At 49.4% G+C, this 27,507-nt stretch overlaps 1 protein-coding gene across 1 annotated transcript; it reads right to left on the bottom strand.

Annotated features, from left to right (window-relative positions):
• Positions 1-1,802: 1,802 nt before the first annotated feature.
• On the bottom strand, positions 1,803-26,863 carry Numbl (NUMB like endocytic adaptor protein). The gene is made up of 10 exons (XM_027941431.2): positions 26,767-26,863; positions 23,277-23,361; positions 21,261-21,400; positions 20,005-20,079; positions 19,842-19,916; positions 18,637-18,777; positions 9,266-9,455; positions 7,059-7,364; positions 3,883-4,005; positions 1,803-3,001 (listed from the first exon to the last, which is right to left on the bottom strand). The coding sequence occupies exons 1-10, from the start codon at positions 26,788-26,790 to the stop codon at positions 2,355-2,357; spliced, it is 1,806 nt and encodes a 601-aa protein (XP_027797232.2). The 5' UTR covers positions 26,791-26,863; the 3' UTR covers positions 1,803-2,354.
• Positions 26,864-27,507: the final 644 nt, after the last annotated feature.

Genomic DNA, 27,507 nt, shown 5'->3' with positions numbered 1-27,507 from the left:
AAGTCGGGTTTCTTGGTTCTATTCTCAGGGCCTAAGCCTGGAGGGGGCACGGGAGGTTATCCCCAGATCTGCGGCCTCTGCAGAGCTGCGCTGTGAAGAGCGAGGGTCTCTGCCTAGGGCGTGAGGGGCAAGATCAGGAGCACGTGGGAGGTCCTCGGGAAACAGGTCTGTGCGGTGCCCAGCGCTGTTCCCCATCCCTCCTGCACCTGTGGGCTCTGGGAAAGCTACCCCGGACCCAGGAAGAATGGTTCCTGTGATTAGTGGGGGCCTGATGGCCAGGTGCTGCAGTCCTCCTTTCCCCATCTGGCCCATAGCTCCAACCATTTCTGATCTACTTTTAGGTCCTTTCTAGCCCATCCAGTTCCTAGTTACTGGCATGGATGTGTACCTGAGACTGCATTTTCTGTGCCTGTCCCTGTGCTGGGACGCAGCAGAGACTGGGACAGCCAGGACCCTCCCCTCTCCACAGTCCTGTGGAACAGACAAACCACCAGATAGTGAGGGACAGCCTAGAGTGAGTCAGGCCCTGGATGGGGGAGGTACAAGCAAAGGGGTCACAGTGGGAATGGAGGAAGCACAAGGGAGTGGTCAGTTGGGATGGGGGAGGCACAGGGCCTAAAGGGCACTCCTGATTCAGCCTGAAGAATTAAGGACTGTGTGAACCCAGGCTCAAAGGATGGGATGGGGCACCAGGCCTTGGAAGAGATGTTTGAATTGAGGCCTGAAGTGTGTTTTCACAGAAATGGTACAGTGTGGGGAAAGGGTGGGTGTCCAGGCAGAGAAAAGAAAGGGGTGGGGGGAGGCAGATTCTAAGGCTGCTTCCTTAGTCCAGTGGCTAACTGATGTGCGTCAAGGTCAGCCAGAGGCTGGGTTTGAATTCCAGCTCATGAGACCTTAGGCCACTTACTCCACTTATCCATCTCTCAAATGGGGATAAGATATTGAGTTGCACAAAATCAATCACCCCATTTTAAAGAGCTATAATTAAACATATAGTTTGTTACATGTTTTTTTTTTAAAATCTATTTTATAGATTATATCAAGGAACCCAGGAGACAATACTTAAAAATAAAATGCTGCCATGTCAGGTGAAAAGTTTGGCTCTAAGTATGGAAAATGCAACTAACAAAATAAGAATTTGCCAGTAAGATCAAAGAAACATTATTACAAACCAGTTAGTTATTTAGGTGTTTTTTTTTTTTTGGACACAGGGTCTCCCTATGTTGCCCAGGCTGAACCTGAACATTGGGCTCAAGGGATCCTCCTGCTTCAGCCTCCCAAGTAATTGGGCTTACAAGGCGGGTGCCACCATGCCCAGCTCTAGAATATTTATACTGAAGCAATTAGCAGTGTTCAGAACTTGTGTTTTTTATACCTTGGTCTAGAAATAGGGCGATTAATTCTGGGCTTCCCTTAGCACCCCTGTGGAGGGTACTGTGTCAGCGGTACCTGATCCCTACTTATGACTCAGAAGCTATTGCTCAGGGAGACCCTTTTCCTCCCTCCTGTTTTAGACAATGACTCAGGAGGAAAGGCTCTGTGGCCACATCATTCCCCTACACACACACACCCTGCCTTCCCGAGGGGCACCATTATATTCTTCCTTTATTAGCTGTCCTTGTATAATACAAATCTGCAAGTTTAGATACAAAAAAAATCTGGAAATAAAAGATAGAAAAGTACCCGCCAGGCACCCCTTCCCATTCTTCCAGGACCCCACCCCAGCGGGTACCAACATGAGGTAACTGAGCATCTTCCCTCCCCCCTCCCCCACCTCTGGGCCCCCAGCTTGGCCTTGCCCCCTTGAGACCTTGGCCCCCTGGAAGACAGATGTGGGCCCCGAGTGGAGGTGAGCACAGCATTGGCAGTGAACGCAGCGAGGGCAGAGGGAAGCCCTTACTTGTGCTGTGTGTGGGGGAGGAGATGACCAGATTTGGGGTGGGCACTCTTGTGGGGCCCAGGAGAGCCCCTATGAGGGCATCCCTCCTTCATCCTGCCCAACACTAGAAGGTGAAAGGTCAGCAACAGAAACTGGGGAGTGGAACTTGAACCATGGACATCCTTGGGACTGTGGTCATCCCCTTGTGTCTGGGGCACGAGAGGGTGCATTGCCAGCCTACATCTGGCAGTGACATGGCTCCCTTAGCCAGGCTGGGTCCGCCCCTGAATTCCGTCCTGTCGCAACCTGGCCTTCACAATGTTGGTTCTGTAGAGGTTTGGGAGTGGCAGAGAGGACTCAGGGAATTGAGGGGCACAGCCCCAAGGAGCAGGACTACGGGAGAGGTTGTGCCTCCATTCCCAGGTGTGGTGCACCTGGGGGTGACAGGGTGACGGGGTGGGCAGGGCAGCTTGAGCTACAGTTCAATCTCGAAGGTCTTCTGCAGGTCTCCGGAGAAGGGATTGGAGGGCTTCTCCACAGTGGGTTTGCCTTCTAATGCTGCCCACTGGGCCTCAAAGGGGTCCAACTCAGGGGCAGGGGCCGGTGCAGGCTCTGGGGGCCAGGAGGCCCCATTGGGGCGTGGACGGGCCTGGCCCCCAGGGGCACTGGGTGCAGCAGGGGGTGGGAAGACCCCAGCTTTCCCAAGCAGGGTGGCAGGCTGGGGCTGGGCAGCTGAGCAGAAGGCGTTGGCCACCATCTGCGAGGGTGTGATGCCCACCACAGGCACCCGGGGCATGGGCGGGTAGCCCAGGCCTGGGTAGGCAGGTATGAATGGGGGCTGCATGTGTGGGGGTGGCAAAAACACAGCCACCTGGGCAGGTGCTGTGTCAAAGGGCCCCATAGGGGCAGGGAAGGGCTGTAGGGCAGGGGGGAGGGTGGACACTGGGGGCACTGAGGCCGCTTGCTGCTGCTGCTGCTGCTGCTGTTGCTGCTGCTGCTGCTGGGCCTTGGCCACCTGGGACACCTCCTCCAGCCATCGCTCAGCCTCCGAAGGGGTCCGCTTGTGCCCAGGCTGGAAGGTAGCTGCAGGGGGCACAGAGGGCTCGCCCCAGGCAGAAGTCCCTAGAGAGGGGAGAGGAGCAGGTGAGGGACAAAGGCTGCAGTGGAAGAATCGCAGGCTGGGAACAGGGATGGCCTGGGATGAGAGCACGGGTTCTAGAGCCAGTGTCTGCCTTCGAGTGCCAGCTCAGCTCCTTACTGGCTGTGCTGACATTGGGAAAGTGACTTAACCACTCTGGACCACATAACAGGTCTGTTTCTACATAATTCTGAGGCTCTGTGGCCCCATGCTCACCCAGCTCCACTGCTCTTCTCACTGTCAGCGCAATACCTGGTAGTAACTTTGAGCATCAACTTGGATTCCAATCATTTGAGAATGTAGTATATATCATGAGGCTAAGACTCCAAGGTTGCATGGATCTTTCTCAGAGTTTACTGTTCCAACACAGAAGATTCGATTGTTTTAAGTTTGTGTTTTCTAAGGGTCTAGAGGTCTACAATTATACTATTTGAGATCCTGAGGTTCTCGCCTGTTTCAAGGAGGAGGCCATGCATGCATTTGAGTGTCATCCATGGTTCTAAGATAATCCTAGAGGACTAAGCTGATCCACGGTTCTAAGCCAATCCCATGGCTCTAAATTGATCGATGGCTCTAAGCTGATCCATGGCTCTGAGCTGATCCCATGGCTCTGAGTTGATCCACGGCTCTGAGCTGATCTCATAGCTCCAAATTGACCCATGGTTCTAAGCTGATCCCATGGTTCTAGGTTGATCCATGGCTCAGAGCTGATCCTTGGCTCTGAGCTGATCCATGGCTCTAAGCTGATTCCAATACTTGACCATTCAAGATCCCTGAGGTTTCCAAGGTAGCCCTGAACAGAGAAGAGGAATGCAGGAGGGCACTTTAGGGGATCTGTCCTGATGGAAGACACCAAAGGACTTACCTGTTGTGGCAGATGGGGGCCCTGATGCTGCTGTCCCAGCACTGGCGAAAGATGAGCTGATCTGTGTACACAGAGCATTGATGCCATCGCTGTCACTGGCACCAGGAGGCTCCATCTCAGGTACTGGGAAGTCAGGAAGGGCAGAGGTCAACAAATAGCCCTGGGCACTGCTGCAGCCCTGCACTTTCCCTGCACCAGGGCCACTCTATAGTCACTAGATGGCTATGGCCACTAAAATAACTGTGTGGGTGAGAGAGAAACATCTGAGTGGTAAACAGACAAGTCAGTATGTGACATCTGATGACTGGCAGTGGCAGAGACCCCAAACCAAGGACCCCAAGAAATATATGAGTGGCCACAAACCACAAGTGATGTTTAAAATGTTTAACAAGCTGGGCACAGTAAAACACCTGTAATCCCAGCTACTCCCAAGTTTGCGGCCAGCCCCAGCAACTTAGTGAAACCCTGTCTCTAAATTAAAAAAAATAAAAAGGTCTGGGGATGCAGCTCATAGCAGAATGCCCCTGGGTTCGATCCCCAGTGTGCTTTCCTCCCATGAAATACATAAAATGTTTAAAGACATGTTAATTTAGAAAACGCGTTCCACTGCCTATATGGCAAGAGCATGGGCTGGTCAGCATGAAGGTGGGCCACGCGCTGTTCATCAGGGGGGATCATGTATCCTACTTGGGTAAAGATGCGACTCCCCCGCCACCCAAGCAGCTGGCCTATCACCTATGTCATGAGGGCAGTGCTGCACCTATGTCAGCAAGACAGGAGGCGTGGAGCAGGCATGGTGGCCTTGTGAGGGCTTGGGAGGAATGCAGGTACCATCCAAATAAGCAAAGAGCTGCCATGTGTGATGTGTGACAAGCATCTGTGACATTTTAGTAAGTAACTATCTCCAGGGGGCACGTGGGATGCTCTAGGGAGCATCAGAAAGAAGCATGTGTGACATAGGGTCCCAGGTGGGGGCCGTGTGGTTTCCAGGTCAATGTCCATGAAGACTGTGTGTTCGTGGAAACAGGCATGTGGCGCCTGAGGGTAGAGCCTCTGAGTGGGACTGAAGTTCAAGTGTGAGGCATTCTGACGTGCCATTCCCAAGTGTGAATGTGAGTGATTTCGCTTGTGTGATGGAGAGGGGTGTGTGTGTGTGTGTGAGAGAGAGAGAGAGAGAGAGAGAGAGAATTTCCACAAATCTACATGGTAGCTACCAAGTTTGTGTGGATCCAGATGTGTATTTGTGTCATCTGGGTATGTGACTTCTGAGCATGTGAGATTTCTGCACATATGTACCTCTAAGTCTGTGACCTCTAAGTGTGTGTGACATGTATGAGAGAGTGTGACTTTGGTGTCTGAAATTTCTATGGGGCAAGTTCAAGTGAGTGTGCAGCTGGCTGCAGGAGTGTGAGGCTCCTGGACAGAGCCCTGGAGCCTGCTGCTCCTCAGGGCGCCGGTGTGAGGGACCTGAGTGGCGTTTAATGTCAGGCTGTGCGAGGACAGCATATGTGAGGGTGTGTGACAGTTTGGGAATGCTGCAGGACACGGAGCAAGTGTGCGTCATTCTCAATGTGCACTGGCATCTGCTCAACAGTGGATACAAATCAACACCCTCCCACACCAATCCTCAAGCCATAAGGGACAGAAGTCCCAGATTTGACATATGGAAGCAAGAGAGTGGGCCAGAGCGCATGGCTTCCCAGACTGCTAGGAGGGCAAGTAGACCTCCTGCCTGTCTCTCTTGAGCAAAAACATGGTACCCTGCCACCTCTCTCCTTTCCCTGGCCCATGGCAGACAACAACAGAATACAAGGCCATTTTCTCTCACTAAGTTCTTTACCTGGCCAGACCTCAAGGCTCCACTGACCAAATTCTGGGAGTTTTTCCTTTGGGCAAAGGCATAACACCCAGCTGCTCTCTCTTCTCCCCTGCCCATGGCAAACTTTGCTAATTAATCATATAGCAAACAGGCCGACTCTCTTCTTTTTCTTGCTCATGGCAGACACTGTCAGGAGTTCATGATGTACGCCACCATCCCTCTATTCTTCCTGCCTCAGGCACACAGTGCTAATCTATCACAATCCTCCTCTGCTGTGATCCTGAGGAGGACCTTTATCCTTCACCTGGCCAGATCTCATGGTTCTACTGGCCACATGCTTGGGAAGGGCATTAGACCATGATGCTTTAGCCCACTCCTGAGCAAAAGAGGACACCTGTGCTGCTTCTCTTCTTTCCCTTGCCCATGGTAGACTTCTCTGCCTATAGCAGATTTTTCTTTTTTTTTACCTTTTACACACACACACACACACACACATATATTTTTTCTTTGTGTGTGTGTGGGTGTGAGTTTTGCTGGAGATCAAACCCAGGGCCTTGTGCATGCAAGGCAAGCACTCTCCCAACTGAGCTATTTCCCCAGTCCCCCCTTTTACATATTTTTATTGATGTATTATATTTGTACATAATGGTGGGATCATGGTTATATATTCATACGTGCACATGATGTAGCAATATAATTTGGCCAATATAATTCCCCAGTTTCCCCCCTTTCCTCCAGTCTACTGATCTCCATTTAGTTTTCCTCCACTCTACTGATCCCTCTTTATCTTTCTTTTCTTTTTCCTCTCTAGCTTCCACATATGAGGGAAAAAAATACAATCTTTGACTTTCTGAGTTTGGCTTATTTCACTTAACACAATGTTCTTGAGTTCCATTCATTGTTCTGCAAATGTCATAATTTCATTTTTCTTTATGGTTGAATAAAACTCCGTTGGGTATATGTACCACATTTTCTTTATCCATTTACCCATTGACAGACATCTAGGCTAGTTCCACAGTTTGGCTATTGTGAATGTACTCTAGCTGATTTTCTAACCAATCGTGGTGTGCGCCATCTTGCTCCCTTCCCTTAACCACAGCAGACACCGCTAACTGATCATGACGGGTGATACCTCTCTGCTACCCCTTCCCATAGCAGCTATGGCTAAACAATCATGATCTGTGCTACGCATCTTCTGTTCCTTGCCCATGGCAGACACTGTTAATTGATCATGATGCGTTCCACCTCTCTGGCAGACAGTGCTAATCAGGAACGATGAGTACCACCTCTCCTCTGGCCCTGCCCACACCAAATACTGCTGATGCCGAAGCCCCTTTCCACTGAACCCAGGGCTCACCTGTGCCCTTCACCTGGAAGTCAGTGCGGCGCTGCAGTGTGGACGGCAGCTCATTCAGCCGTAGGCTCAGCTGCCGTTTGAAAGGCGAGTTCTTCTGACTGAGCGCTGGGAACCCACGGAAGGAGCCCTGGCGAACCAGCTGCTCCAGAGGGGCGTGGCGCCGGGGGATGGCAGCTGCAGTGGTGCCTGTGGCCACAGGGGTGCCTGCCTCACCCTTCTCACCAGGGGATGTGGTGGCTGGTGTCGGGGACACATGCCCAGGCTGGGCAGGGCCGGGAGCCACAGTGGGGGCAGCTGCTGCCTCTGCTGGAGACATGGGAAGACAGCAGGTTAGACATCTCATCTTGCAGCTCGGACCTCTCCCGCCAGTCCTCTTGACCATTCCCCGATCTATTCTGCCCTCAACAGAGCCCTGAAACGTCCCTGACCCCCATCCAAGTTAAGATCACCTTTCCTAGGAGTCCCTTGGAGAACTGTCCCCCACATAGTGACCCTCTGTGTCTCTCTAGCTTTCTGTCCCTGATCTGTTTTCCTCCCCTGCTCTGGCCATTTCTCCCTTGGAGATTATCTTCCTTTTTGATAATTTACAAACACTTATTTGGTGTGCAAACAACTTATCAGGCATTGTTCCAGGGGCTCTGCAAGAATTTGCTCAACCCACATGACCACCCACGAGGTCAAGACCATTGTCATTTTACAGAGATGGAAACCAAGGTCCAACAAAGGCCAGTGACACCACCAGGACAGGGCAGGCTGCCTCTGGAGTCTGTTTCACCTGCCTGCCCTCACCAGCCCCTGCATGTCTGGGCTTGGTCTGTCCTCAGTGTACTGTTTTTCTGTCCCTCTCCCTCAGTCCCTATCTTGTTTCCCTACTTCCCACCATTCTTCCCACCTCAAGGGACCCTCTTCCTTCCTAGTCAGGGCTTGGCAGGATTCATCCTCTGGGAAGCTTTCCAGATTGTTCCAGCCCCTCCCTCTGAGCTCCCTCTACTCTGGGATTGTCGTCTGGGGACACCTGGCTTCCCACTTGGCACCACAGGCAGTGTTCTCAAGGCAGGTTCCCACTCTCCACACCAATCCACAGACATATACTCTTCCTCCAAACACGACCCCATCAGAGCTATATCCCCTGGAGGGATGTCACCCAGGGCATTTCTTCCATCATGAGGTGACAAGCCTACCCAGACAGGGCCCAGGGCCATGGAAATAGCCCAGGACAGGTTGGACTGGGAATCTACCTCTCTTCACCATCTCACTCTATGACCTCAGGAAGTCCCTTCCCCTCTCTGGGCTCCAGCTTCCCGACTAGAAACCTGGGATAAACATCCCTAGGCTACCTCCCCAAGCCTCCTGGAAAGGTCAGTTAAGGTAGTGAATGTTCAGTGCTCTGGAATCCGACAAAAGCTTCATAAACAACTCTGCTGTGGCCAGTGCATTGCTCCCCAGCGCTGAGAAAACGTAGTGCCTCCAGGCTGTGATTCAGCGCAGCCGCAAAAGCAGCAGCAGCAGCACACTGTGAGATGTGCAGCAAATCAGACTTCACTGTAAACTCCTATTTGGCTGTGCAAACAGTGAAGTGCCTTCAGCAATGCAAAGTCCCTGAAAATTAGCATATCCTTTGGGAACAAACTCTTTGCAAATTCAAAAGCACTTGTAATAGAGTTTGCACCTGACAACATTCTTTGTTAAGTTCTAACATCCTATGTAAATGCTAAGAGAAATGTTTGTAAATGGAAGCACTGCATACTTGAGCATTGCTTTTTATTATTTTTGTCACATGCCCTGCCCTCATTCTTTCTGGATAGCAACTCCTAGTAAGATGCATCTTTTAAGTGTGAAGCCATCACACACACAATGAAATAAATGTATCATTATATTATACTTAACAGTCAATGTACTCTGATATTTTCTATTCTATTTCATTTTTTAAAATCCTGGCCATAATTCGGCCAACCAACTTTGCAAGTCTTGATACACAGGGCAGAAAACTCTGGGGCACCCGGACTTGGTGAACTTTGGTTCCTGGCCGGCAGCACTTTGCTCCAATAAACTCTTTTAGACTGAAGATTTTTGGTTTTATAAACTAAAACCAAACTCTGCAGCCAGCAGCAGGGTCTCTGTGTCCCTGTGCTTCATTACTCACCCTCCCCAATCGCCCGCAAAATAGGGAGCCCACTTGCATCCGCCCAATGTCAGGCAGCACCCACCTTTCTTCTTGTCCGCAGCCTCGCGCTCTGTGGGTCGCCCGCTCCCCGACAGGCGGAAGGAGCCCTCGCGCGCGAAGCTGGTGCGGCTGGCATCGAAGGCGGCCGTGACCCCGCATTCCTTCTCTCGTCGCTGTTTGCGCTCCAGGCATGCAGCGAAAGCGCAACCCACTGCGTGGCTCAGCCTCTCACCCTGTGCGGAGAGGTCCCAGGGTTAGAGACACTATCCCACAGGCTGAAGGACTGGAAGCCAGGAGTAGAGTTCCTGCCACTAGGTGCTGGAGCTCATCTGCCCCTCACATGAGTCCCTCTCCCTCTCTGGGCCTCGTGCTCAACTGCACCAGGATTACAAACAGCAGTCCTTTGGGTTGGCGGTTTAGATCAGTGGTAGAACGCTTGCCTAATGCTTGTCAAGATGCTGGGTTCCATCCCCAGCACCACAAAAAGAATAAAAGAAAAAAAAAATGTTGGAGAGGGTAGTCCCAGCTACTCAGGAGGCTGAGGCAGGAAGATTACTTGAGCCTGGGAATTCCAGACCAGCTTGAGCAAAAGAGAAACCACCTCTCAAAAGCAAAGCCAGGGCAAGTCTGTAATCGCAGCGGCTGGGGAGGCTGAGGCAAGAGGAAGGTGAGTTCAAAGCCAGCCTCAGCAATGGCGAGGCGCTAAGCAACTCAGTGAGAGCCTGTCTCTAAATAAAACACAAAATAGGGCTGGGGATGTGGCTCAGTGGTCAAGTGCCCCTGAGTTCAATCGCTGGTACCTCTCCAAATTTTTTTAAAAGTGGGTGAGGGTGCTGGGAATGCAGCTCAGTGCTTAAGCACTGAGTTCAATCCCTGGGTTCAATCTCTGGTATCCCCCAATATCAAACAAAAAATGAAAACATTAGGTGGGGCTGGGGTTATAGCTCAGTGGTGGGGCACTTGCCTGGCATGTGTGAGGCACTGGGTCGGATCCTCAGCACCACACAAAAATAAATAAATAAAATAAAAGTATTGTGTCCATATATAACTATATATAACTATATTTTAAATGTTTTTAAAATATTGGGTATATCCCAGGTACTGTGGTTCTATGCTATCTTAAGTTCAAGGCCAGCCCCAGCAACTCAGTGAGATCCGGTCTCAAAATAAAAATAAAACAGAAGTGCTTGGGGTGTATTCAATGGTAGAGTGCCCCTGGTGCAATCCCCAATTCAGAGGGGAAAAGGAAAAAAAAAAAAAGACAAATGATGGGGGGCCCCTCATGAAAAGAAGCCAGAGCTCCACTCATGTGAAATTGTAGAAAAGGCAAAACTGCGATGGGAAAGGAAAGACAATCATTGTTTCTTCCAGAGCGGGCAGGGGCAGGAGTGTTTGTTCTGGGTGGTGGCAGTGTTCTAGACTTTGGTAGGAGCTGGAGTTTCACAGATGTATGCAGTTGTCAGAACTCAGCAAATGTGCACAGTGTTGCTATGAACTGAATGTCTGTGTCCCCTTCCAGATTCATATGTTGAAGCCCTAATACCTCAATGCAATGGTACTTGGAGGTGGGGTCCCTGTGATAGGATTAGTGGCCTTAGAAAAAGAACAAGAGACACAAGATCCACCCACCCCCTCCGTGTGGGGACAGAGCAAGGAGTCCATGTGCAAACCAGGAATAGAACGCTCACCACACTGGCACTCTGATCTGGGCTTCCAGGCTCCAGGCCTGTGAGAAATAAATGCTTGTTTTTTTAAGCCACCCAGTCTGTGGTATTGGGTTACAGTAGCCTGAACTGATCAAGACAAACATGTTTTACTTTGAAAGAAAAATATGAATTTTATCTAATGGAACACATGCCAAAGTGTTTAGGGTGAAGATTTTGATGTCTGCAACATCTGCAACATTGAAATTCATCCTCCAAATAAGATGGATACATATGTGGTGAAGCAAGCCCAGGCAAGTGTTAACAGTAAGATTTGGGGTGAGCCAGCCACGGTGGGGCACACCTATAATTCCAGCAGCTCAGGAGGCTGAGGCAGGTGGATCATGAGTTCAAAGCCAGCCTCAGCAACTTAGCAAGGTGCTAATAAGCATCTCAGTGAGACCCTATCTCAAAAAAAAAAAAAAAAATCTATGGGGTGGGTGACTGTACAAGTCCATCAACTTTGCTGCATGCTTGGAAAAACTTTACAATAAAATATTGGGGAAAAATGATGGTCACTGTTCTTGAGAGCCTATCTGTGAGGTTCTAAGGCCCAGTGGCCTGGGATTGACACTGGCTTCCCACTTCCCAAGATTTTCTCAAGAAAATCACTTCACCTTCCAATATTGGACTTCTTCTTTCGGTAAAATGTGGATGCTAACAGTACCTATTCCACAGGGTTGTAGCAAAAATTAGGTGAACTAATATATGTCAGGCATTCAGCACAAAGCTGGACACAGGAAATACCACATATATGTCAGCATCAATCTGTCCAGCCCTGGGTTGAATCCTGATACGCATCCTCTCATGGGATCCTCCCAAGAGTGCCAGGCAGTGAACCCTCTTGTGAACCCACTTTACAGATGAGGAAACTGGGGCTCAGATGGGACATCAACACATCCATTGCAATGACTAGAGTGGCAGAGTTGGGGTTCACATGCGTTTTATCTGACTTTGATTTTCTAACTAAGATGCTCAGCCACCTCTGAAAGTTAAACTTGAGAAAACTTGAGAACAAAATCCTCAATAAAATAATAGTAAATTGAACCCAATAGCATATTAAAAGGGTTATACACTGTCACCAAGTGGGATTTATCCTGGCAATGCAAGGTTGGTTCAATATGAGAAAGTCAATCAATATAATGTGCCACGTTAAGAGGAAGAAAACCGCATCAGGGGGAAAGAAAGATAACTATCTCAATTGATGTGGAAAAAAACAACACTTGACAAAACTCAATGTCCTTTTATGATAGACACTCAACAAAGCAGGAATAGAAGGAAACTTTCTCAGCCTTATGAGGGATATCTATAAAAAACTCACAGCCAGATACGGTGACACATGCCTGTCATCCCAGCGGCTCAGGAGGCCGAGGCAGGAGGATCTCAAGTTCAAAGCCAGCCATCAGCAATGGTGAAGTGCTAAGCAACTCAATGAGACCCTGTCTCTAAATAAAATACAAAATGGGGCTGGGGATGTGGTTCAGTGGTTGAGTGCCTCTGAGTTCAACCTGTGATATAAACAAAACAAAACAAAACAAAAAACAACTCACAGTATATATCATACTCCAGGGTGAAAGACTAAGAACTTTCCTATCTGGGCTGGGGACATCACTCAGTTGGTAGAGTGCATGCCTAGCATGCACAAGGCCCTGGGTTCAATCCCCAGCATCACATGAAAAAAAAATAGATCTGCACCTGGGGTAGACTCAGCAACACATTAAAAAGGCAATAAATGCTTAAAAAACAAACAAACAAAAAACTTTCCATCTAAGATTGGGAACAAGACAGGATGCCCTCTCCCAACCCACTTTTTAAAGGTCTCACAGACTGGCCGTGAACTCCTGGGCTCAAGTGGTTCTCTGACTCAGCCTCTGGAGTAGCTTGGACTATAATCGCTTGCCACCCACCATGCCCAGCTCCGATTTCCTCACACTATTTGTTATTAAGTTCTGCTAAGAGCAATTAGAGGGAGCCATGAGCAGTGTAATCCCAGTGACTTGGGAGGTTTAGGCAGCAGGATCACAAGTTTGAGGCTAACCTGGGCAGCTTAGTGAGACTCTATCTCAAAATAAAGCTAAAAAAGGCTTCGGATGTAGCACTTGCCCAGCATGTGTGAAGCACTGGGCTCAATCTCCAGTACTGCAAGGGGGGAATAAAGAAGAGTAACTTGATAAGAAAAGGAAAAGGCATCCAAACTGGAAAGGGAGAAGTAAAATGATTCCTGTTTGCAGATGACATGGTATTATATAGAAAATCCTAAAAATTCCACAATTATTGCTAATAAATTTAGCAACACTGCAGAATATAAGATCAACACACTCAGCAATGAACAGTCCAAAAATGAAATTAAGACAATTCCATTTATAATAATATTTAAAAGAATAAAATGGTTATGAATAAATATATTTTCAATGTATATGTTTTACATTTATACATTGAAAACTATAAAACATTGCTGAAAGAAATTAAAGATGATCTAAATAAATAGAAAGATATCCTATGCTCTTAAATTAAAAGGTTTAATATGGTTAAGATGGCAATATTCCCCAGAGTGATCTACAGATTTAATGAGATCCCTATCAAAATCCCAATGGGAGCTGGGCACGGTGGCACAAGCCTGTAATCCCACTGGGTCAGGAGGCTGAGGCGGGAGGATTGCAAGGTCAAAGCCAGTCTCACAGCACCTTATCAAGGCCCTAAGCAATAGTGAGACTCTGTCTCAAAATAAAAAATAAAAATGGGGCCAGGAGATGGCTCAGTGGTTAAGTGTCCCTGGGTTCAGTCCTCAGTACCAGAAACAAAAACACCTCAATGGTCTCTTTTCAGAAATGGAAAAGTTGATTCTAAAGTTCATATAGAATTCCAAAGAATCCAGAATAGCCAAAATAATTTGGAAAAAAAAATAAAGTAGAAGAATCACACTTCCTGATTTCAAAACTTACTACATAAAACTATCTTAGGCAAAACAGTACAGACTGGCATCAGGACAGACACACAAATGAATGAAATAGAGTTGAGAGCCCAGAAATAAGCCCATCTGTGTATGGTCAATTGATTTTCAACAGCAGTACCAAGACCATTCAATGGGGAAAAAATAGTTTCTTCAACAAATGGTGCTTGGAAAATTGGATATCCATATGAAAAAAAAAATGAAGTTGAACCCATAACTGACATCATATGCAAAAATTAATTCTAAGGGCTAGAGATGTAGCTGAGTGGTACAGCGTTTGTCTAGCATGCATAAGGCCCTGAGTTCAATCCCCAGTGCAAAACAAAAATGAACTCAAAATGGATCACAGACCTAAATGTAAGAAAACAACAGACAAATTTTATTTGAGCAATATTAAAAACCTTTGTGTATTAAAGGATACTCAAGGAAGTAAGAATAAAATGGCAAAATGGGGTGAAATATTTGCAAGTCATATATCTGATAAGGGTCTAGTATCCAAATATATAAAGAACTCTTACAATTGAACAGCAAAATGAAATTGACCCAGGCTGGGGTTGTGGCTCAGCGGTAGAGTGCTTGCCTAGCACATGTGAGGTGCTGGGTTTAATCCTTAGCACCATATAAAAATAAATATAATAAAGGTATTGTGTCCAATTACAACTAAAATTATTTTTTAAAAAATGAAATTGACCCAATTTAAAAATGAGTGAAGGACTGGAATAGAATCTTCTCCAGAGAAGATATGAGAGCCAATAAACACACACAAAAGATGCTCAACATCATTAACCATCATAGAGATGTAAAACAAGCTACAATGAGATGCTACTTCATACCTCATAGAATGGTTATAATTTTCATTTTTTTTCTAGTTGTTGATAGACTTTTATTTTATTTATTTATACATGGTGCTGAGAATCAAACCCAGTGCCTCACACATGCCAGGCAAGTGTGCTACCACTGAGCCCCAGCCCCAGCCCTGAATGGTTATAATTTTATAAAAGGAAAATAACAAGTGTCAGTAAGGATGCAGAGAAACTGGAACTCTCATTCACTGTAAGTGTGGATGCAAAATGGTGTAGCTACTGTGGAAAATAATTTGACCATTTCTCCAGAAGTTACACAGGGAGTTCTCATATAACCATCTATTCCACTACTAGGTACACACCCCGAAGACCTGAGCAGATATTCAAACAAATACACGCACACAAATGTCCAGAGCAGCAATGCTCACAATAGTTAAAAGGCAAAGGCACACACAATGTCCATGGAGGGATGAATCAATAAACAAAATGGGTCCATATACACACAATGCAATGTTACTTAGCTATAAAAGGACTGGGCTCTGACTCATACCACAACATGGATGAACCTGGAAACCGTGCTAAGTGAAGGAAGCCAGGCTCAAAAGGTCACACGGTACATGATTCCACTAAATGGCATATCCTGAATAGGTAAATCCACAGAGGAGGCCAGCAGATGAGCGGTGTCCAGGGGCTTCATCGGTAGGTGTGGGGACAGGAAAGAAGTATTTAATGGGCATGGGGTCTCCCTCAGGGGTGAGGAAAATGTTTTGGAACTAGATAGAGTTGACAGTTAAACACCATTGTGAATGTACTAAATGCCACTGCACTGTAACAATTTAAAATGACTGGCTTTATATGAATTTCACCTAAAAAAAAAATACGTCGAACTTGAGGAATCTTGGGGATTCCACTGCTAATATTTAAAACCTGAAGCTTGGAAGTGGGAAGAATTCGCCCACAGTCACATTCTCTACCCACAGCAGATGGCCCCGCTCTTCTCCAGCTTTGACTCTCATCCCCAAATAGCTTGAGTCTCATTGCTAAATAATTCCAACTTATTGAACACTTGCTTCTGGACTCTGCTTAGAACTTTCTGCGTGTGATCTTAATGAAGGCTTCCACAGTGAACCTGTGAGGAACCACGGCTGTTATCCCCAGAGGGGAGACGTCATTTGTGCCCATTGTCCCACCCACGGCCAGGTGCTTGGACACTGAATGCACACCACTAACCATGTGGCAGTGGGTTTTCCAAAAATAGCCATGACAAATTTCTGGCTTCACATGTTCTTCCAGAACTTTTCACTCCCCCATCAGAAGTGAAGTCTGCGTCCTTTTCCCCTTAACCTGGGAAGACCTCTGTGATTGACTGGACAAATGGAGTGCCATGGGAGCCATGCTAGGTGATGTCCAAGACGGAGTCCAGTGGCCACATGGCTTCCTCCTCATTCTCTCTAAGTCTCTCTCTCCCCCCACCTCCTCTCTCCTACCCCTTTCTCTTTCTCCCTCTCTTGAGACTCACTTTGGAGCCCTGAGCTCTTCTGAATGCTCCATGTTGGAAAGACTCCCTGGCCCACCTATAATCCTAACTACTCAGGAGGCTGAGGTAGGAGGACCACAAGTTCAAGTCCAGCCCAGGCAACTAAGCAAGATCTTGTCTCAAAAAGGGCTGGGAATGTAGCTCAGTGGTAGAGCATCCCTGGATTCAAAAAAGGAAAAGAAAAGGAAGACCTGTGGAAAAGTCCTGAGAACACAGGAAGAGAGAAAAATGTCTGGTATTACAGCCCCAGACACTGTCTGAAACAGTGACCTCAGAGACCCTGGATCCAGAGCCACCCGGCTGGACTTTCCCCCAAATTCCTGACCTATCAGGTATTCAAGCAAATATTTGTCCCTAAATGTCCATAGCAGCATTGTTCACAAAGGCCAAAAGGCAAAAACAATCCAAATGTCCATGGAGGGCTGAAAAGATCAATAAAACATAGTACATGTCCATTCAATGGAATATTATTCAGCTATAAAAAGGATGGAAGCTCTGATTCATGCCACAGGAAGGATGAACTTTGAAAACATATACAAAGTGAAGAAGACAGACATGAAAGGTCACATACCACATGATTCCATTGAGTGAAATATCCAGAATAGGTAAATCCACAGTGAAAGAAGCAGATTAGCAGCTGCCAGGGGCTTCGGGGTAGGGGTGGGGACAAGGAGTGAGAACTTAATGGGTATGGGATTTCTCTTAGGGGTGAGGAAAATGTTTTGGAATGAGATTTGTTTCAGAAACCATGAAAGATAACAACTGAGTGTAAGTTTAAGCCACATGTTTCCAAGCAATCAATAACTGATATGACCACTATTTGCTCTGCTGGGCTCAGCAAATAGCAGTTGCCATGGTCTCTGGGTTTCTGATATCTCCATACCAGCCCCCAGTAGGCACCACTCAATACCAATACCAACTAATCAATACTGATACTTTCAAATTTGTTTTCCACTCTGATTTCAGTGCTGAACTTATGTGCGCAACAGGGAGGGTAGGGGCTTAAAGCTATTTAGGTTGGAGATTTCTAAAATATGAAGGGAAAGAAAATGGAGAATACTTGAGTGGAGAGTGCTAGGGTCTGTGATGGGCGGCTGTTGCATCACTCAGCAGCATCCACTCCTCAGCTTTTGGTAACAGCTCCCAGTTTCCCTTTGGGGACCTCCTTTCACACTGTATATGCCAACCCAGGCGCTCCACCCTCCCTGGACCATGTGGCCACTGGACTCCGTCTTGGGAGAAGACTGACCCAAGCTAGGCCAATTCCAAGCTCTCTCATTAGAATTAGAACCCAGAGTATTGGAGATTTCTTTCACCATGGTGCCCTGAAGGAACTTCCCGCTGGAACAGCATCCCGAGGCGCCTTTCTCAGACACATGCTGCTTCTGAGTACCTTTCAATTTTGTGTGATTCCTCATACCCTTCCATGAATCTCATTCTGGGTTTTAATTAGCCAGATTAATTTTTATTGCTAGCAACCAAGTAATACTGGCTAATGTAGGAGAAAGAGACTGGGGCTTCTTACAAGAGTTGTGTAGGGTTTGAAGTCAGGGACCAGGGGATAGGATGTAATAGACTAAATTTTCCACCATCTTTTGCAGCTAGGAATTTCCACGTGACCAGATACTGTCCAGTGGGATGTCATTGGAAGGGCTATGCCTCCTACAAAGAAGAAGGCGTGCCTATCCTCAGGCCCCTCTCCTTTGTGCTGACTGGAATGAAGGCTGGAGCATATGTATCCATCTTGGATCACAAAGCAGGAGCCACACTCTGGAGGAGCAGCAAGATGAGCACAGAGGGGCCACACCAGTGATGCTCTCCCTGTGTGGGGATGTCCCTGACGTGATACAGAAACAAACTTCTATTTTGCTGGAATCATAGTATCTGAGAGTCTTCTGTCATAAGCCTCAGTAGCCTAACTCTGGAGAATACTTCTGAAAAGAGGATTCTTTTCTTGCTGTCATCAAATTTTCAGAGGGGACTTAAAATATGAAGAATGCCAGGGTGAATGTATTGAGGCTGAATGAAGAGCAGATGCCCTGGGGTATTGTTTGAGAAGGACCCAAGACAGCATCTGGGGGCAGGAAACTATAACTTGATCTGGGCCAGGTTTATACATAAGCAAAAATCCACAGCTGTGCACCGGCCATCTGTGCACTTCACGACATACATAAAGAACTAGTGGTGACAAGGGTGATGATAATGTTTTCCTAAGCACTTGGATATGCTAGGCACTGTTCCCAGTGCTTTGTATTAACCCACTTAAGTCCCACAAGAATCCTCTAAAAACTGTGAGGACACCCCATCTCCAGATGAGGAAACCGGGCACAGAACGAATTGGCCGAGTCCTTGCAGCCTGCTGGGACTCCAGGACACCCCAGAGCAAAGGGGGAGGAATCGACGGCCTTTGGCCATACTCACGGAGTCCTTGAGCGCCAAGAAACAGTGGCAGATCCAGCGGCGGGTGGTGCCATCCCGGCAGATATAGGAGAAGGCCTTGTCCAGGTTGCGGTCAGGAGCACAAAAGGAGACCTTCTCAATGGTCTGGTCTACCAGCAGATCCTAGGAGGGACCGGGAGGCCAGGAGAGGGTGTGAACTGTCTTTCACATATTCATTCAAAACTCCCTTAGCATCTGCACTGAATCATCCTGAACAGGGTGAGGGGACCCAGCAGTCACTGAGACAGCTCTGGGCCTTGCCTGGTGGAGACTCCCACTTCAGTGGGGAAGTCAGATCCACCACGAGATGGAGATGGCCCAGCCCACAGTTACAGCCAAAGTATAATGAGGGAGGCACAGACAGGTGGGTCAGCCCGGATGGGAGGCACAGCGTCCTGCAGGAGCCAAGAACAGGTGCTTGTGGGGAGTTAGGCAGAATTTCCTGGGGGAGGTATTAATGAGGCAAAAAGGCAGGGAACAGTATTCAGTCTGTGCAAAACTGTTCTGTCAGTAACTCAACTCCCAGAGTATCCTGGGTGCCTCCCCGAGTAGTCTTTGGCCTGGAAGCAGGGGATTCAATGGAAAGCAAACAGATACCCAGGACTGGGGGTGGAGCTCAGTGGTAGAGCCCTTGTCTAGCATACAAGATGCCCTGGGTTCTACTCCCAGCTCCATAAAAACAGTGAAAAAGAAACAAAGCCAGATACCGAGTTCCTGGCCCCATGATGCTCCTGTCTGGCGGGGCAGACTGACAATACATAACAGCTAACATTTATGGGCATGAGCAGCTACAGAGTGCCAGGCAGTGTTTTAAACAGTTTGCACATACTTTCTCATTTGAAGGAGGGGTCTGTTAGGAGCCCCACTTTTTAGATGAGGCAATGGAGGCCCAGAACAGTTTAATCTCCTGCCCAGGGTCCCCCAGCTGGTGTGTGGGAGGGCTGGTGCTGAGGTGGCTGCTCCGGTCCATGCTCTCACCCACTCTGGATACCAACTCACAAATAACCATAGCCCTCATTCCTAAATTAGGACTGTGAGGAGAGCCAAGTCGTTGCAGGAACACATGGTGTAGTCTAGGAGACTCCTGAGGGAGGGACATCCCAGAGTGGGTGGGAAGGTGTCCTCAGCCCCAATATGAGGAGGAGAGGTGCCCACTGGTGCCCACCCGACCCCCACGGGCCTCCTACCTTGGTCTTGTCATCCACCACTCGTAGTCCATCGGCGGACACCCACAGGACAGACTTCACGGACTTCCGGCCCATCTGGAGTAGGGTGGGGGACAGAGGGGCCTGGTTAGGCCTGCCTCTTCCCATCAGGCTGTCCCCTCCCTGGCTCCAGCCCCTCACTCACCGCCTTCAGCTTCTTCACAGCATCTTCACACACGTGCATCCCCCGGGACTCCTCCACCTCCACATGGCCCAGGTACTTGGGTGGGGGATGGGAGAACAGGAGATAAGCACAGTAATCAATAATTCCCAGTGTTCGCTGAGCATCTGCCACACATCAGGCAATGTTCTAAGCGTGTCACACATTAATTCACTCTGCACTTCAACTCTACAAGGAGGACATCCTATTCCTACCCAGATAAGCAGACCAGAAACTATAGAACCTTTTATGGTCATGGTTCCTGTCCTTGTATGTCCCTGGGCTTTAACACTTCAGTGTTGAATTGAGTGTAAGTATTTGCATCTCTTTGCCTGAGGACATCATGCTGCTGCCCCCTGGCCGGTCAGGCAGGTAGAAAGAGCTTGGGCCAGTGCCCTCTCCCCATGCAGTGAGTGATGGGAGGTGGGGCATATGTCCCAGCTCCCTCCTGAGCAGGTGGAGTGGCTGCTTCTCAGGTTCCCCAGGGGGATTAAGTTCAGCTGCTCAGACTGGCCCAGAGATGTGCTAATCCCAGTGATTTGAGAGGCCAAGACAGGAGGTTCACAAATTTGAGGCCAGCCTTCTCAATTTAGCAAGACCCTGTCTCAAAATATAAAAAGGGCTGGGGTGGAGCTCAGTGGTAGAGTGCCCCTGGGTTTAACCCCAGTGCAGAGGGAGAGGAGGGAAGCTGAGCTGCCCCAGCTACAGTTCAGTAGCACAGCTTTTACGGCCCTCCATCCTTCTCACCAGCACTTCCTGCACCTCCCAGATGAGCCTCTCACACTCAGGGCCTGCTTCTGGGGAAAAAAAAAAAAAATCAGGCAAGGGAGAAAGATATCAGCTCCCGTCAGAAGAGGCTGAGCTCCATAGCCCATGCCCTGAATCTTGCTGTCTACCTTACAAAAGTATAAAGGACTGAGGCTGTCTAACCAGAAAGCTCCTCAAAAGCAGGAAGCTTTGCAAATGCCACAAAACTGTGACATTCCAGTAGTGGAAGTTACTCCCCTGGAAATCATGAGCCCCCATTGAATAGGATGACGCCCGGCAGGAGGTCCTGGCTTTTAATACTAGCTTCGAAGGATCCAGGATCCCACTCCAATGGGCTCCACAGTTAATTGAGAACGTAAAGTTTCCTGCTCATAGCATAGGGCCCTTGTTGATCTTGCTTAGAACCCCAGGTTACAAAAGTGCGCATGTGCGCAGCAGCAAGCCCCGACCTTCGTTGTGCCCCGCCCACTCACCCTGACTGGGAAGCTGCAGGTGCCCTTGCGCACCGCGTCCTCATCTGCCTGCCACTGGTGCGGGCGAGACGCCTCAGGCACATAGGCTGGCTTTCTCCGCCGCAGGCTCTGCCGTAACTTGTTCATGGTGCCTGCCCCGTCTACGTGGGGCAGCAGTATGGGTCAAGGAAGGAGGTTAGAACATAAATAGGGTCAGATAACATAAGAGTGGGTTTTAAGGGGCTAGGGGATCACTGGGTTGAAGGACATGGCATTTTAGGACATGCGACTAGCAGCTCCAGGCAGAGGAATTTGAGAGTTGCACAATAGGGATTAAAAAATGTGGGGCTAAGGGGCACAGAGATCTGGGGTAGGGGGTTGAAGGTCACAGACTTGGGTTTGGAGTTTGGGAATGTGACTGACACAAGGATCCAAAGGAAGGGAGGTCAAGGCGTTGGAGAGCATGGGGGTTAGAGGGCATGGGGGTCAGGGGTCACAAGGTGATGGGGTGATCAGAGGGCCCCGGGGTTGCATGGTTCAGGGGTGCAGGAGTCAGGTGTGGGAGGTGTGAGAGTCTGGAGGCTCAGAAGGTCTGGGGTGTGGGTGGGGAGATGGGGGCCTGTCTGTGTGCCTCTGAGACACAGCTCCTCCTAGGCAACTGTGTCAAGATGAGGCAAGGCCTCTGGGGTGGTATGTGCCTGCAACAGCCAGAGGTAAGACTGTGTGTGTATGTGGGGTGCAGGTGATGAGGGTGGAGGTGGCCAGCTGCTGGGACAATATTCACTGCTGATAAGCCACGCTGACAGTTGCAGGAGGAGGGTGAGGAGACACCCAGGACTGGAAACACCAACGGCAGGCAGACGGGGACTCTGTATGCATATGACTGCAAGTGGATGATGGTATATCTGGAATGGCATCCATGAGGGTGTCTGTATCTGCGCAGGCAGCCACGACTGTGTGTGTCCACACTGTACAGAAGGCTGTACGGAAGCATCCGTGTCTGCGGGTGGATGTTTTATAAATGTGTATGTCTGTGAATACCGTCTGTGAGGGGTTCTGTATCCAATGGTTGGTTCTATTGTCCTTGATGACTGTAGCTTCTGAATACGGATGTGTGATGATTATTCACAAGACTGTGCCATTTCTAAGAGGACAGCGGTTGTTGGTGAGGTTGTATGGCTGTGGCTATGGTTTTTAAGGGTGTGTTTGTGTCAAAGTATGTGGATGTTGTCTTATTAGAGAGTGTGGGTACATGAGTGTTGTTCTGAGGGTGTGTCTGTAATTCAGTGGGGCTTATGTGAAGGTGTGCATGAACACTTTTGAGATTGTGTTCATAACCCAGTTGTGACTATTATCCATGAGAGTGCTAAGTGTTGTTTGTGAGACTCTCTGCTTAAATGTAGCTTTTTTGGAGAGCTTGGGTCTGTGAGTGCTATTTGTGAGGCTGTGTGTCTCTAAAAGTGTAGCTGTTGTCTATAAATTGTGGGTCTGTGTGTGTTTTCTGGGGGACTGTGTCCATGTACCACTCTCAAGAGTACGCATCAGAGAGTGCGCGTCACGCAACAGAGAGTTGCGGCTGGCAAGTGCCTGTAGCTGCCTGTGTGTCTTGCTGTTGCCTGGGGATGTATGTGCAGATCCATCCATGTGAACATGTGCCTGCATGCTAGTGTGAACAAAGAGCTCCCTAATCATATCTTCAGGTGTGCCTGTCACTGTGTAAACATGTTTGTGGATTTGAAGAGATCATTGCCTGTGTGTGTGTGTGTGTGTATGCATGCGCGCACCTTTGGACATGTGATTCTGTGACTGTGATCCTGACACACTCACAATGAGCGTGAAGATGCCAGAGGGTATATGTGAGAGAGTTTTGGGCTGAGTCTGTGATGGGGGCTTTGATGAGCGTGCAGAGGTGATGTTTGAGGGTGTCCACTCACACTTGCAGTTAAACCTGTGTGACTGCAGGGACAGTTCCTCTGGTTCTGCTAGTTGACCCAGGAACCCAACGAGCCCCTGCCCTTTCCCAAACTGGGCACTCACCTGACTCCGTCCTGAAGGTTTCAGGGGGCCCCAGGGCCCCACAGGGGGCTGGGGGCAAATGCTGCTCAGGCCTCCTGGGTCCGCTCTGCCCAAGGGAGAGAGGAGAAGGTGAGAAGTTTGTTTGGGGTGGGGTTCAGTCCCCTCCTCACCCTGCCTTGGACTTCAGCCAGCCCCCTCCATCTTAGGCTCCCTGGTGAGAGCCCTGGTTGTCAAGGCAACTGTTACCAGGGAGATCAGCCACCTGGTTCTAAGGGCCCAGGAATGAGTAGGTGGGCACCGTTGGGGATGTGCTGGCCTCAGGAGGCCCTTGATACCCAAGGGGATGGTGCTGGGGGAGTGGCTTTGTCCTAGACACATATCTAGGGCTACGCACAAACATACAGTCAGACATGCAGCCAACTCATGTCTACACTTGTCCTTAGCACCTGGTCACAATTCTGTACATTCAATTACACGCAGACATCATCCATCACAGCTACACACCTCCAGTCACAGAGATACACCGTAATAGTCATGGCCACAGCTGTCACTGTGAACATCTGGTCACATGTTCATGTTCGCAGATACATATAGCTCTATCCTGGACACTCATCTACATATGTGGTGATGGGCTCCACCACAGACACTGGTTACACCAGTGACTGATAATGGTCACTCCTATTTTTCAGCCACGTACAAAGAGCTGGGCGTAGGCACACCCATGAGGGAGACACATGTACAACCACACCCAGTGACACTTGTGTTTCCTCAGGCACCCACCCAAGAAATCCACATCACAGGCCCCCCCACAGAATCACACCCAGCCAGAGTTCAGCATTTGGTCACCTGTAAGTAGTCAATTACACACTGACACCATCACAACCATGCACACTGTCTCCACTGATGCACACTGACATCTGGGTGCACTGAAACAGGCTGACGCACATTTGATCTTGAAAAGCCCACACTCACACACGTCCCACACAGCCACAGCTGCACACGGACACTCAAGCCCTACTGTGTCCATCACGCCAACACACCTTTTTTATTTTTTATTACACACTGTCACACAGTCACTCATATACACTCTTGGATGCTCACACTTGGTCCCCGTATCTGTCAGTCTTCTGTGATGGCCACTCTTATACAATGGTCCTCTCTAAGTAACCACACACTGAGATAATGATGGCTACAGCCGGTACACTACAGAGAAACAGACATACACACACAAGGCATGGCATGCAACCACCCAGAAACAAATATCACCAAGGACGGCCACCCTCAGACATAGCCACACACATTCCAGAAATGGTGGTATACGCATAGTATCCAAGTTACTCAGCCATCTGTCATGGTCAGTGTCCCACACATAGATGTACCATGTCACATCATCATGAACACAGTCTCTCTTCATGCAGACACACAGTTACACAGACAAGTATGTGGCCACATATCATTGCAGCCCCATGAGAATAGGCACACAGAGTCACAACCTCACCTACATACACAGTATCTCACACATAGGGACAAGAACACAGTTTCAATTTCCTACATCACACGTACACAGTTGAGTGTATACAGAGAAATGCAGTGACCCAGACATACATTCATAAGTGTTTTTACATAAAAGTCTCGGTTCTTGACAGAGCCATGTACACAGTCAGGGTCCAGTTGCTTTATAACCAAACCACAGACTTGAAAAACAGGTGATCCACCACACGCATGTGCACACACACACATACACATACAGTTACAGACACAAACACTCTCACAGACTAGGACACAAGAATATATAGTCACCTGGGGTAACAGACGTACAAGTTACGTGCATAGAGGAAAACAAGCCACAGTCACATACACACCCACTGAACATCCACACAGGTATCTGACACCAGCATACACAGACACATCCACACAATTAAATGACCCTTTACAATAGCCTGTGTTTTAGACACCAAGTCAAATGCATAATCAAAATCATAATGCAAGACTGTAAGTACACAATCAGTTTTACACACACAGCTAGATGTAGTCACTAGGAACATACAACCACTGTCACGCACAGTGCCTTCGCACAATCCTAGTCACACAGGCACAATGTGACTTCAGATGTATGGCTGTCACACACATAGTAGTGTGTTTCATATGTATATAAAATCAGTTATAGGCCTAACCATAACATTCTCAGTCACTGGAAGAGTCACACATTGATATGGGGTCATAGACACAACTCCACTTACACAGTCACAACTCCACCCACCTCTTCAGTCAGTCACACGTATGCCCAACCCAAGACAACACATATACTGTCACATACCAAGGCACACAAATACAGAGTCACAAAAGACATAACCACAGCCACAACTCTACAATCACAACCATGTACCCACCCAAACACCAACAGACTAAAAAGTAGAGGATTTTACACAGTGAACCACTGTCATTCACACATAGTCACACAAATACTGGGGTCACACACAGACACCACTACATACAAACACAAGGATACAGACATATGACGCTGATTCTTCAGTCACCAGCTGCAGCGCCATGCACACACACACAGCCACAGTCACACAAACATGGGGTCACACTTCTAGCCACCTCCCCATCCCTTGCTTCCCCCCTTCCCCCCAGGTACCACACACAAAGCCGCCCTCACACCGCAGAAGCTGCAGACAGACAGGGTTTCACCGGGTCCCAGGGGAGCCGCCCCCAGCCCAGCCTGAATCCTTGGAGCCTGGGGGGGTCCGGTCTGGGAGGGGGAGGCCACGCATTGTCTGCAGGTGGGGCCTCTCTTGGACAGCTAGCTGGGCAGCCTTAGGGACAAAGGGGGATGGCCTAGGGGACCTTGTTCAAGCGGGGGTGGGAGGATGCCTGAAATTCTCCTTATTTTATTCAGGGTGGGGTGGGGTGGGATGGAGTCCCAGGCACAGGGACCTTGTTTTGAGAAGGGATGTGCTGGGACGCTGTCCAAGTCCTGGGGGGAGTCTGTGCCCAGGAAGCCTCTGAGGCCAGTGGGGCAGTCTGTGCTTGGAATCCCCCAGGCCTTGGCTTGGTGGGGAAACCGTAATCTGGGACCCCATCCTCAAGACCTTGCTTAGCGGGTGGCTGTGCTCAGAGACCCACTCTGGTAAGAAGGGGTAGGGATTATGTCTGCAATTGCCTCCTGGAGGCTTTGGCTTGATATGGGGTCTGTGTCCCAGACCCCAACCCCAAAACCTTGCCTAGGGAGTTGTACCTAGATTCTCGGTACCCCTGCCCTTGATTTGGGGTGATCTGTGTCCAGAATCCCCATTTCCACAGCCTTGCCAAGAAAGAGCCTGTGCCCAAGCCCCCCATCTTCCAGGGTTTGATTTAGTGGGGTTCTCTTCTTAGACCCCCACCCAGGACCACCCTCTCTAGCCTTGGCATCCTCACTCCATCCGGGCGCCGCGGCCGCCTCCCACCCTCCGCCACATCAGCAGCGGCGCCGCCCCCGACCCAAGCCCCCCTCGCCCGCCCTTCTCACGCTGGCCGCCGCGCTGCGGGACATCCAGGGCCCGGGCGCCCCCGCCTCCCGCGGCCCCAGTTGGGCCCGGCTTCCCCAGTGCTGCTGCTGCTGTGGCGGCGGCGGCAACGGCAGCTCGGTCTGACGCGGGCCCGGCCCGGGGTCGGGGGATGGTGCGGGATGCACGCGCGCGAGCCAGCTCGACTCCCCGGAGGATTCCGTTCCGGGGGCGGGGAGCGTCCCTCCCGCCTCGGCCCCGCCCATTGGCCGGCCGCCTGCTGTATATGCAAAAAAGACCCCGCCCCACCCATAGGCCACGCCCAAGCCCGAACAACCCCGCCTTCTCCGGTACAGCCACCGCCCCGCCACGCCCACTGGCCGGCCGGGCAGACTCTCCCGCAGGTCCGTTTAGGCCTGGATTCTCTTGCCTTCTGTGACCTCTGACTCAGATCCCCTTCAGTTCTGCGTCCGAAAGAATTGCTATAGGAGGCGACTTGCCGCCCCCTATCCCCAAATCTTGCTAACCCTACGATTCTCCCATCACGGCGGGGGCGGGCAGAAGCGGTGACGAGGCACTTTTTGCATGAAGGGGAGGGGGAATGAACAGACCCCGGCATCCAGGAGCGCGGTCAGTTTGGCTTGCGGGGCTGGGGCGCGGAGCTGGGACCTGGGCGCGGTTCTGGCCGCCTCTGTGTCCCCACTCCCACCCAGTGCGCTTGGCAAAGCAGCTGGCAGGGGCATTAGGGCCCATTAGCAAAGGCG

This window comes from Marmota flaviventris, chromosome 18, assembly GCF_047511675.1.
Source record: "Marmota flaviventris isolate mMarFla1 chromosome 18, mMarFla1.hap1, whole genome shotgun sequence".
Classification (NCBI taxonomy): Eukaryota; Metazoa; Chordata; class Mammalia; order Rodentia; family Sciuridae; genus Marmota; species Marmota flaviventris.
The sequence above is the reverse complement of the archived record's forward strand: the minus strand, read 5'-3'. Positions and strand labels throughout refer to the sequence as shown.

Excerpts from the sequence above, each read along its gene's own strand:
- Numbl (XM_027941431.2), bottom strand. The coding sequence starts at position 26,790 with ATGTCCCGCAGCGCGGCGGCCAGC. Across the intron at positions 21,401-23,276 it reads AACCTTCAGGACGGAGTCAG|ACGGGGCAGGCACCATGAAC; the intron begins GTGAGTGCCCAG and ends TGCCCCACGTAG. Across the intron at positions 3,002-3,882 it reads GCCCCCATCTGCCACAACAG|GGACTTCTGCCTGGGGCGAG; the intron begins GTAAGTCCTTTG and ends TCCCCTCTCTAG.